This window comes from Rhagoletis zephyria, unplaced genomic scaffold, assembly GCF_001687245.7.
Source record: "Rhagoletis zephyria isolate East Lansing unplaced genomic scaffold, Rhagoletis_zephyria_1.1 Rzeph_scaffold_01275, whole genome shotgun sequence".
NCBI classification, from domain to species: Eukaryota; Metazoa; Arthropoda; class Insecta; order Diptera; family Tephritidae; genus Rhagoletis; species Rhagoletis zephyria.
Genome location: NW_016158359.1, coordinates 55,054 through 67,161, shown reverse-complemented (window position 1 = coordinate 67,161; position 12,108 = coordinate 55,054). Strand labels below are relative to the sequence as shown.

The following is a 12,108-nucleotide window of genomic DNA, read 5'->3' as shown; positions in this document are numbered from 1 at the left end:
ACTACTTTTCTTTTGCCTTTTTCAAGCTTCATTATTTTTGTATAAAAGTAGCTCTTTATTTAAAATAAATCTAAATTTCAGACTTTCTACAAAAATTATAAAAATTCGACAAACTTTTCAGCCCAGTTCCAAGCATTTTAATTTTAATTTGTATAATAATTTTTGGTATGCAGCTTTATAGTTTATTAAGTTCTAATATAATGAAGTGCAAGTTTTAAGTTTCTAAAAAATCGCGTTGCTTTTTGATAATTTCTGATGGTATCACACATTTCTTCAATACAAAACACTTTTTTGTTTGGAAAAGGGTGCATTTTTAAGCAACTTAGAACTTGCACTTCGTTATACTAGAATTTAATAAGCTATAAAACTGCATACCAAAAATTCTTCTACCAATTAAAATTAAAATGCTTGGAATTGGGACGGAAAGTTTGTGGAATTTTAATAATTTTTGTACAAAGTCTGAGTATGTATTTGTTAGATGAAGAGGTATACTTTTATACAAAAATAATGAAACTCAAAAAAATCAAAAAAAAAAGCAGTAAAAACTGGTAAAAGTAGTGATGTCATTGGTCGCGGGGTGTATGAAAGTTTTTCGTAACACTTTTATGAAATTTTAATTTCAGTGCATGGATTGTAAAAATAACCAAACCATTTCCATCTGAAGATATCTTCAATTTCAAATAGTAAGTAAGTAACTAGCTAAACATATTAAATAAAATCCTAGCTAAATTTATTAAATTATATCCTAACATCTTGATGGTAAAACCACCGGGTTCTCGTGTTAGAAATAAAATAAATAAATAAAACAACCACAAATGGGAATGAGCTTAAATCAATTAAAGTAGTATATATGTTGATTTTTATCTGCTATATCTGAAATTGCTATTATTTGTTCAAAATAATCTATACAAAGTTAATTTGGCACAATGGTGAAAATTCCTCGAAAACTATGCAACAACAACCACAAATGGGAATTAACTAAAATCAATGAAAGTAATATATTAGATCTATACACACACACGTGCCCAATACTTACAGTTTGTTTATATATTCGGTTTCAGAACGAATTCCAGCGGAAGTAGTGTGACCTCGCCCAGTACCTTAGGATCGGCAACCATGGCTAATCCGTACGCAATGACTTCACTTTATCATAGCCCTGGGGTCCAAGGTTATTGCGGCCCAGCAGATAATCTCTCTCTGGCTGGACACTATTCAGATATGAGAGGTTCAGCCACTTGGTATGGATCTACAACTAATGACCCCAGATTTGCAAGTAAGTCAGGTAGTTTTAATTATTTTATAGGTATAATAGCAGATAAGTGCTCAGGTTAGCATGCAAAAATGTACTTGTAAGCTGAAATAATTTTAGACAAAGGGAAACTTCTTTTCAATCCGATTCAAAAGTAAAATTGTTTGAAACTCACTTATATTCAATTCCGGAGCTGTATATGTAACTGTGAAATCATTTACAATTTTACATCATGAAATATTTACATGCAAGGTTTCATTATTTTTCCTTTTGTTGGATAGTGGGGCTTATATTTTTATACCCGAGCGCACTTGTGCACAGGTTATTATAACTTTGATCACATAACGGTTGTTTGTAACAGACAAAACGAATCGAGATAGATATAGACAAATGTATACATAAATGATCAGGAGGAAAAGAGAAATAGATTAAGCGGTGACTGTCTGTCCGTCCGTCTGTCCGTCCGTCTGTGCACACGATAACTCGAGTAAAAATTAAGATATCTTAACGAAACTTGGTACGTGTACTTGCTTGGGCGTAGGACAGATGGTACTGAAAATGGCCAAAATCGGACAATAACCACGCCTACCTCCCATATAACCGTAATTTTCAGAAATACGAAAACTGCGATATTTTAGTAACTACTTGAGATTACTCACTCAAAATTAGTATTTGCAATAGTTTTAAGACGCAAAATAAGAATGTTATAAGTTTTTGAAAAAGTGGGCGTAGCCACGCCCACTTATGGTTACATGTGTATATCTTAGTAACCGCTGCACCAATTTCTTCCAAACTTGGCACGGTTGTTGGCCTTGCTACAGCATACCAAATGGCCGAAAATTTTTAAAATCGGACAATAACCACGCCCACATTCCATATAAGGGTAATTTAGAGAAATACGAAATCAGTAAATATTAAAGCTGATTTATTCAAAATTAGCCCTTGCAACAATTCCTTACCATGAAGTACGGTTTATGATAAAATTTCTGACAAAATGGGCGTGGCTCCGCCCATTTATGATCGCATACATATATGTATCTCGGTAACCGTTCTACCAATTTTTACCGAACTCGCTATTGTTATTGTGCTTGCCACATAAAAGCAAAACGTTCAAAATTATTGAAATGACTAAAATTACAGCTTTTCATATAACGGTTAATTTTAGAAATGCTTGAAACTTCAATATTTCGAAATTTAAGGACGCTAATTTACACAAAATTGATACACCCCGGCTTACCATCTAGCGGTAGGTTTCGGAAAGGTTAAAAAACATATATTTAATACTTGTGCCGGGTATTTAATGTTCGGCTCCGCCCGAACTTAGACTTTTTTACTTGTTTCAATCTACAATCATTAAAAAAACTGATTACACACAGCAAGGTGGTGACTACATGAATGGAATGAAAAATAAAGAATGCTAAAGTAAATGATATACCATTCTGAATGAGCGTCCAGATGACTGAAACACTCTGCTATGTGCAGTGTTGCCGCGATGCATTTTTAGTGGTAGCCAAATTCCTTTAAAAAAAGGGCTAAAAAAAGTCGTTGTGGCTAAAAATGGTAGGTAAAATTGTTTACTTACATAATCATATATACACACCAAAAACCTTTTCGTAAAAAAGGGGAAATATACGACACCAGCTTGCTGGATCGATCAAGTGATTGTACCATCAGGCTCGAAGCATATAACCAGGGAACGGATTTTTAGGACCTAAAAACCTATAAAAAAGGCAAAATAAAATAACGAAATAGGCTGGAAAAGGCAAAATAAAATAGCGAAAAAGGCAGGAAAAGGCACTAGGTATTGCAAAAAAGGCAAAATAAGGCACTAAAAAAAGACAGAAAATACGAAGAACAATCAAAAAATACATTTATTTTAGAAATGTTTATATTACAAGTAAAAAGAGAAAAACTATGAAGTAGTTTCATTATATGAAAAATTTGTACTTTGAATCTTTGACTATTTTATCCTTTCGAGTTTCTAACTCATAAAATTTTAATCTGTATAGTTGTAGTAACATAGCATTTTGAAGTTTTCTGGCAGCATTTTCATTCGATTTTCGCGAAGAAGAGCCTTGAATGTACTAAATGTGCGCTCGACGTAAGTTGATACAAGTGGAGCCCAATTTAAATATGGAACGTTTGAAACGTTCATGTTATCAGGAATAAGGGCGTTTTCCTCGCCTTTTACAAATTTATCTACACCCCTTATTGTCTCCAAGCCTACGTTAGCTGAGAAAACGGCTTTGAATTTTTCCAACACCAATTTGGCTAGAGGTCCCTGCGCTCCTATAAGCCGCATGGGCATGTGCATATTTTTTAATCTAAAAAAAAAATTGTAAATGCTACAATCACTTTTTTAAAGGTAGAAAACGCAAAAAAGGCAAATATCTTAAATAAGGCAAAAAAGGGCAAATATCTTAAAAAAGGCAAGAAAAGGCATCAAATGTGTATATATGGAATCAGGGAAAGCTAAATCGTGGACATTCTTAATCGAATATACTCTATCTCTTTAGCAGAAAAAAGGCAATTTCCATAAATTCCGTTCCCTTCATATAACTTACCAGCATGCTGGTACAATATTTATTTCCTTACAAATGAGGTCGAGGAAAGATCGAAATGATTTGAGCCGAAATTTCATAATTTTTCTACCATTTTGTTAAACATTGTTTTTTTTTTTTAATTCAGAACTGCAATATCGTGAACTTAATATTCCACAAATACGGCTTTGAAATTTCCGCCAAAATATATTTTACTTTGAAAATTTAGCTAATTTCACCACTCACGACACCAGCACGCTGTTACAATCATAAAATTTTCAAATAGTTTTTGAAGTCGCACCAGCAGCTGGTACAATCACACCACAAGAACATACACGGTCAATCGACCTGATGGGCCATTTAACTAATGAAGCATATTAGGGGCCAGTGCACGGCCGTGGTTCAAACTAAGTGTAAACGCCCGATCTGGCTGGTTTAAACTAAGATCAGCCATTCAAGTGTCAGCCAGATGTTCAATTCAAACCCAGTTTACTTAATCTGAGTTTAAACAGGCCCTAAGGGCGGTAAAGTTATCTATTTTAAACTATAGTTAAATCGTTAATAGATAAGTTAAAAAACAGCCCTAACACTTATACAGTATGTATGTATAAAAACGTAAGGAATATACAATACATATACTATGTCAGTCTTTCTTAGTTTTAAAATTCATCTCTTACATATGTATATGCGAAAAAAATACATCAAATTAAGCATATACAACTTTTTCATGCCCAGTATGAATAAATTCTCCAAAGGGCTAAAAAAAGGGCTAGGGGCAATTTTAAATTTATGTGGCCAAAAAAAGAATGTGGTTGCTAAATCTAGCCGCCAAAGGGCTAAAACGGCAACACTGGCTATGTGTGCATTCCCTAATTCTGCTCCAATCAAACTGTATACACTCACAAAAATATATACCTAAGTTTAGATATGAGAGATGATAGACTAATGAGGTGTATGAGCTTAACACACGCGTATCATTGTACAGCGGCTGCGCGAGCAAAGCCGTGTCATACGAATGATTTACATGAACATATTGTATTTATTTTCCATTATTCAATCCATAATTTATACAAATGCATAATTTTACCTCAACTCATAAAGGCCCTAACCAACACTTTTTTCGAAACTGCGTTTTTCACAGATTTTGACAGGATGTGGTATGTATTATGCATTTTTTTATGTATGTATGTTACCTCATAACTTTGGACCAGGTTAACCGATTTCCACGATTTTTTTAAAGGAAAGGTGGTACCTCGGAGGTGGCCCCATATTAATTTAATTTGGATCCGATCATGGGATACGATAATCTTAAATTTGTATATGAGAATTCAAGTCGGTGTTGTTTAATTTATTTGCTTAAAATTTAATTGTTATAATGTTTTTTCTTCTTGTGTAAAATAAAACAGTTAAGGCTTTTGTGAATTAAGGTAACGATATTATGCGCATTTTTTGAATATCTTCCCTTTTTGGCGCGGCCACTCTTAACGATATTTTCATTTTACCAATACCAGTAGTGCTATTCTCTAAATTTTCTACACATTATCGATTGCGTTTACGACAAGTGTATTCTGCACTATATCGTAGCGATAAGCTTACATCTTTTTCCGACGATTTTCGATATAGAATTAAAAATGTACTGAGAATGAATTCAAATATGTACTTTTCCACTTATTATCAACAGTTGCTCTAGCCGAATGGATGCGTGTTCGACTGCCAACTTGCAGGTCATGGGTTCAAACCCTGTGACACGGACCATTTTTTTTGCTTTTTTTATACCCGAGCGCACTTGTGTACAAGGGTGCAGTTACCAGACGTACTGATTTTATCAGTACACTACTGGTTTTTCAACTCTTGTACTGATTTGTACCGAATTTTCAATTCAAACAAAATACTTTAGGATTTTCTGAAGGTTTTTATATAACGTTGGAACTTCCTTAAACTGTACTGTAAAAAGTAAAAATAAAACAAGTAAGAAAGTCTAAGTTCGGGCGGAGCCGAACATTAAATACCCGGCGCAAATATTAAGTATACGTTTTTCACCTTTCCGAAAGCTACCGCTACATGGTAAGCCGGGGTGTATCAATTTTGAGTAAATTAGCGTCCTTAAATCTCGAAATATTGAAGTTTCAAGCATTTCTAAAATTAACCGTTATATGAAAAGCTGTAATTTTAGTCCGATTTCTATAGTTTTGAAAGTTTTGCTTTTATGTGGCAAGGACAATAACCATACCGAGTTTGGTACAAATTGGTAGAACGGTTACCGAGATACATATATGTATGTGATTATAAGTGGTCGGTGCCACGCCCAGTGGTAAGGAATTGTTGCAAGCGTCAATTTTGAATAAATCAGCTTTAATATTTACTGATTTATCGAAGATTTCGTATTTCTCTAAATTACCCTTATATGGAATGTGGGCGTGGTTATTGTCCGATTTTAAAAATTTTCGGCCATTTGGTATGCAAGGCCAACAACCGTGCCAATTGGTGCAGCGGTTACTAAGATATACACATGTAACCATAAGTGGCCGTGGCTACGCCCGTTTTTCAAAAACTTATAATATTTTTATTTTTTGTCTTAAAATTATTGCAAATATTAATTTTGAGGGAGCAATCTTAAGTAATTACTAAAATATCGCAGTTTTCGTATTTCTGAAAATTACGGTTATATGGGAGGTAGGCGTGGTTATTGTCGGATTTTGTCCATTTTCAATGCCATCCGTCCCACGCCCAAAAGAAGTAAACGTACCAAGTTTCGTTAAGATATCTTAATTTTTACTCAAGTTATCGTGTGCACCTACGGACGGACAGACAGTCACCGCTTAATCTATTTCTCTTTTCATCCTTATCATTTATGTATACATTTGTCTATATCTATCTCGATTCGTTTTGCCTCTTACAAACAACCGTTATGTGATCAAAGTTATAATACCCTTGTGGACAATTGCGCCCGGGTATAATTATAATTGACATATTTCAGAAAATGTTTGATATGCCCACGAACAAAAAGATAATATGATGGAGCTTAAATTATTTAAAAATAAGGATGACGTTTTTTGTCGAGTCTTGTTAGTTGTCTCGAAAATAACTTTCAGTTTGATAACGAATAATAATAATAATATATTGGCGCTTACACATATGTTAGTGTTTGGCCGAGCTTCTCCTCGAACTTGTGGCGTTCGCCTTGATGTTGTCACACAGAGCGGAGGGACCTATAGTTTTACGCCGACTCCGAACGACGATTGTATTTTTATGAGAAGCTGTTTTTCATCGCAGAAATGCACTCGGAGGTTTACCATTGCCTGCCGAGGGACGACCGCTGTTAAGAAAAAGCCTTTTTCTACATTTTTTGCGATGTTGCTTTGACCAGGGCTTGAACCCAGGTGCTGTTGATTGAAAACGCGCACTGCTTACCACTACACCACATTCGAATGGCTTTTGCCTATAACTTACAACTCTTTTTTTCACAATTTACTGACATTGTAAAAGAGTTTTGCATACAAGACATGGAGTTAGATACTCTTATTAGCGAATTCTTAGTATTTAAATGTTTTCACGTAGTTGAAAATATTTATTTAAGCCATGAGGAATTATCGATGAAGTCTTTAAATAGTGCTAAAGTTATGATATTTTGTGTGTGTTTCTAAGAGTAGACAGAACTTCGCAACGTTTTAAATAATACTATTTTGCGTCAGTTTCCAAAGCAACTAAAAAAAGTGCATATAATTTTCGTCACGAAATTGATATCATAAATTTTTTGTTTCTAGTTTAGCTTTCGTCACTCGAAAATTCTACCTCAAAGAGGAGTTTTATTTGATATCAATTGTTATGGGATAGCAAATTTAAAATCAACGAAAATCCAAGCAAAAATCTAAAAGTTTTATTTTTCCCACATAAATGGCTAAAAACTCTGTATAAATCCAAATGATTTATTCAAATATTTAACACGGAATTCAATTTCAATGAAACATACAGGGTGTCCCAGAAGTAACGTGCCAAACTTTAGGGCAAGGTAGGTGGGGGGGTGAGCTCACTGATAAACAAAAAATTTTCAGGTAAAAGTGTCACCGTTTTTGAAATATTTACATTTTTTCGAATTTAAAAAAAATCGTGCCTTTTCATGTGTTTTCTTTAACTGCAACTACAAACCGGGCAATACTTAGTAAATTTTTTATGTAAAATACTTCCAGATAGTTGCCTCTCCATACTCAAATGCAATGTAGTTAAAATAAATTAAGGAACCATCATAAAATTAGGACTATTTCTGGATTTTTAACTTTTTGATATTTTCTTCCCCAACTTTGACTATCTCGGGTGAAAAAAAAATGTACTGAGCTATAACTTTACATTACATAAAAAAATTGCTCATTTAATAAAGATTTCAGAAAGGTGCCACACTTACTGTTTTGAATAGAAAAAAAAAAAGTTATAGCCGCTTTTGTGGGTAAAGGACTGAGACACGCTAGAATGTATTTAATAGATTTAAATTGAATTTGCTCTTGTTACCGTCAAATGACATGCTAAATAGTACAAAGGTACATTATTACCTGCTCCTGACATTATTTTGTGTTACTTACCGGAATTCGGACTAGAGTCTATAACAAGGGCTATATCTATCAATATTTTTTGTGAAGCATGGATTCACGTGAAATAAAATATACATGAGTCGTTTGAAGAGAAATTTATTCATTTATTGATAAAATATGCTCAAATTGGCGACCTTCTACTCTAATACAAGCTCGGCACCTTTTAAGAAAAGACGCTTTTAGAGATCTTAAACTCAATTGGGCTATCTCAGCAGCAGCTCCATTTATTTGTTCCCGCAAATGCTCTTCGTTTTGAATTGTTTTTGAATAAATTTTGTCCTTAAGACAGCCCCAGTAGAAAAAATCTAATGGATTCAGGTCTGGCGATCGAGCGGGCCACGTGATTGGCCCGTATCGTCCAATCCATCGGCGAGGATAAGTTTCGTCTAAATGAGCTCTTACTTCACGCCCGTAGTGAGCAGGGCACCCGTCATTTTGCAGCCATAGTCTTCGCCGCAGGTTTAAGGGTACATCTTCCAAAAGAGTTGGAAGCCGTTCCTGAAGGAACTCTAAATAACTGTGAGAGTTGAGCGTTGGCGGCAGTTCCACAGGTCCCAATATCTGACAATTAAAAATACCGCACCATAAATTTATTTTGTACCGGTACTGCGAACGATCTTCTCTCATTTCGTGAGGATTGTCTATCTGCCAACTGTGAAGGTTATGTAAATTAAAATAACCATCACGTTTGCATGATGATTCATCGCTCCAAATTATTTTATTAAAAAAGTTGGGGTCTGATTCATGCATTCGCAACATTTCACGGCAAAATCTAACCCTCGACAGGTAATCTCTTTCCTGTAGAGCCTGAACACGTTGAATGTGGTAGGGATGAAATCGATGGTCTTTTAAAGCTTTGTGAACTGTAGTTTTTGGTATTCCCGTCCGTCTTTCCATCATTCTCACTGAAGTCGATGGAGCTAGTTCCACTTCCTCTAACACAGCTTCAACATCTACCGTTGCAGGACGTCCTGTTTCGCCGCCACGCCTTCCAGGTATGCGACCTTAAAAAAGTGAAAAATGATAGTTAACAAGCAAGCAAACAAGAAAGGTGTAAAAATCACTTACCTTCATATATTTCTCTATGGGTCCGGGCGAATACTTCACGACCCGGATGTCGACGATTGGGGTATCGCTCTGCATAGAGTCTTTGAGCAGCTCTGGCATTACAGCAAGCTTCACCGTAAATTAGGTGAATATCCGCATATTCATGCGACGTATACTGCGTGTTCTCTGTCATAGTATTAATAACACAATGTTCGAAGGGTCCAATTTCACAAAATCCACTTTCACTAATTCCGGTAAGTAACACAAAATAATGTCAGGAGCAGGTAATAATGTACCTTTGTACTATTTAGCATGTCATTTGACGGTAACAAGAGCAAATTCAATTTAAATCTATTAAATACATTCTAGCGTGTCTCAGTCCTTTACCCACAAAAGCGGCTATAACTTTTTTTTTCTATTCAAAACAGTAAGTGTGGCACCTTTCTGAAATCTTTATTAAATGAGCAATTTTTTTATGTAATGTAAAGTTATAGCTCAGTACTTTTTTTTTCACCCGAGATAGTCAAAGTTGGGGAAGAAAATATCAAAAAGTTAAAAATCCAGAAATAGTCCTAATTTTATGATGGTTCCTTAATATATTTTAACTACATTGCATTTGAGTATGGAGAGGCAACTATCTGGAAGTATTTTACATAAAAAATTTACTAAGTATTGCCCGGTTTGTAGTTGCAGTTAAAGAAAACACATGAAAAGGCACGATTTTTTTTAAATTCGAAAAAATGTAAATATTTCAAAAACGGTGACACTTTTACCTGAAAATTTTTTGTTTATCAGGGAGCTCACCCCCCCACCTACCTTCCCCTAAAGTTTGGCACGTTACTTATGGGACACCCTGTACTATACGTTTTTTTAGGAAATTTTACTTCTAGTATGAGAAGCAGAATTTTGGTAAAAAATAGTACTATCATGAAATTTTTGGAAAATAGGCGTGACCCCGCCCACTTATGATGAAATGCTGTATTTCAGTAGCCGCTACACCAATCCGTACAAAACTCGGTATGAGCCTTGCCTAGGGCCTAGCTAAGACATCTGTAGAAATCTTTAAAATTGGGCAATAACCAAGGCCACCTCCCATATAATGGTAATTTACAGAAACACGAAAACTGCGATAAATCAGTACCTGCTGGAGCTAATTGACCCAAAATCGATAATTACAATAACCACTTAGCAGAAAATTAGATTATTATATATTTTTGGATAATGGGCGTGGCGCACTATAGGCAAAACACGAGGTTTTTTCAAAATCGTAGATCTTCGGTTAGAAGATTCATTCCATTATGAATTTTTTTATCGTAAAGATAAGTGATCATATATGATGTAGGAAAACTATAGCGAAGTTACAACAACAATAACTTAACCCTCAAAATACCGCTCAAAATGTCACTTTTTTGGAAATTTTGGATTTTGGCTCCCACTATATTTCATACATCATTGGCACTATTTCTGAAAGATTTCTCTTTATTTTGTCTTAAGACTCGATTTTTGGGACATTGGATGCTGTACCCGAATGGCCAGATTGGAAAAAGGAAAGCTTCCTTTAAACTCTAATAACTCGTAAACTAGCTTTCACAAAAAAAAATTTATAACAAAAATGGGTATACTGGTCGATATCTTTACGAAAATGCAGATTTTAACCCTTTGATGCAGATTCTGTCATATATGAAACCCTTTCAAGGCAGAGGCAAAATGGTTCTCAATATGCTTTTGAACGTGCTTTTTCTCATGTTGACGTGGTGTTTTGCCTATAGTGTGGCGCTGCCCCCTTATGACCACAAATGTGTGTCTAGGTAATCGATTCATCAATTTCTACCAGACTCGGTGTACTCAATAACCTTAGTACAAGAAATAAATTCGTTGAAAATTATTCAAATCGGACTAAAATTACACCCACTCCCCGTATAACCGTAAAGTTCAGACATCCGAAAACTCCGATATTTCAATAACTGGGGACGCTAATTTACTCCAAGTTAATAGTTACAACAATCTCTAAACAATAAATAAGACTACAATAGACTTTTAGAAATTGGTCTACGAGGTGCATCTTGGTAACCACCTTATAGATTTCTACCGAACTTGGTTCAATTATTTCATTAAGGCTAAGTCAGCATATTATCGAAAAAGTTTGAAATCGTGAAAAACCCCCCTGCTTATCATGCAAATGTAGTTTAGAGAAAGTCTACGATATTTGTTCGGTATATAAATAACTTATACTTCTTTACCTGTTATTTACTATTTTTTTATTTACAAATGCTAATATAAAATTTGGTAAAAATAAAAGAATTTTCGTCATCCCTTGTCAAGTTTGGTTTGAAGACAAACCGGTTTCGGCGTTGTGCCATCTGTTCGATAAAAGGGTTTTCTTACCGACTTGCGTAAATTGCAAGATTACTAAATCGTGGGCACGACAAACGAGTGAAAAATAATCTAGACAAAACTAACGAAAAGACACGTCTGTTTGCGAAGCTGCTCTAATTTTAACTGGTTCTCTTTTTATTTTCCATTTAATGTGTACATAGATTCGGAGTTCGAGTTCCAATACAGTTGCAAGTCTTTCCAGCCTCCATGGGCGTAGTACAATTCAAGTAAGCTTTACAATTTCATAGAAATATTAGGGTAGCTTTGAGTTAACGATTAAACTTGGATTCATATTAAAGCGTTTGACTTATAA

At 34.8% G+C, this 12,108-nt stretch overlaps 1 protein-coding gene across 2 annotated transcripts in view; it reads left to right on the top strand.

Annotated features, from left to right (window-relative positions):
- The window catches only part of LOC108363432 (thyroid transcription factor 1-like), a 124,369-nt gene that overhangs the window by 62,696 nt on the left and 49,565 nt on the right, over nucleotides 1–12,108 (top strand). For both annotated transcript variants that reach the window (XM_017616797.1, XM_017616798.1), the window contains exon 3: nucleotides 1,062–1,273. In XM_017616797.1, the coding sequence (XP_017472286.1) occupies nucleotides 1,062–1,273 (212 nt within the window). The remainder of the gene's footprint in view (nucleotides 1–1,061; nucleotides 1,274–12,108) is intronic.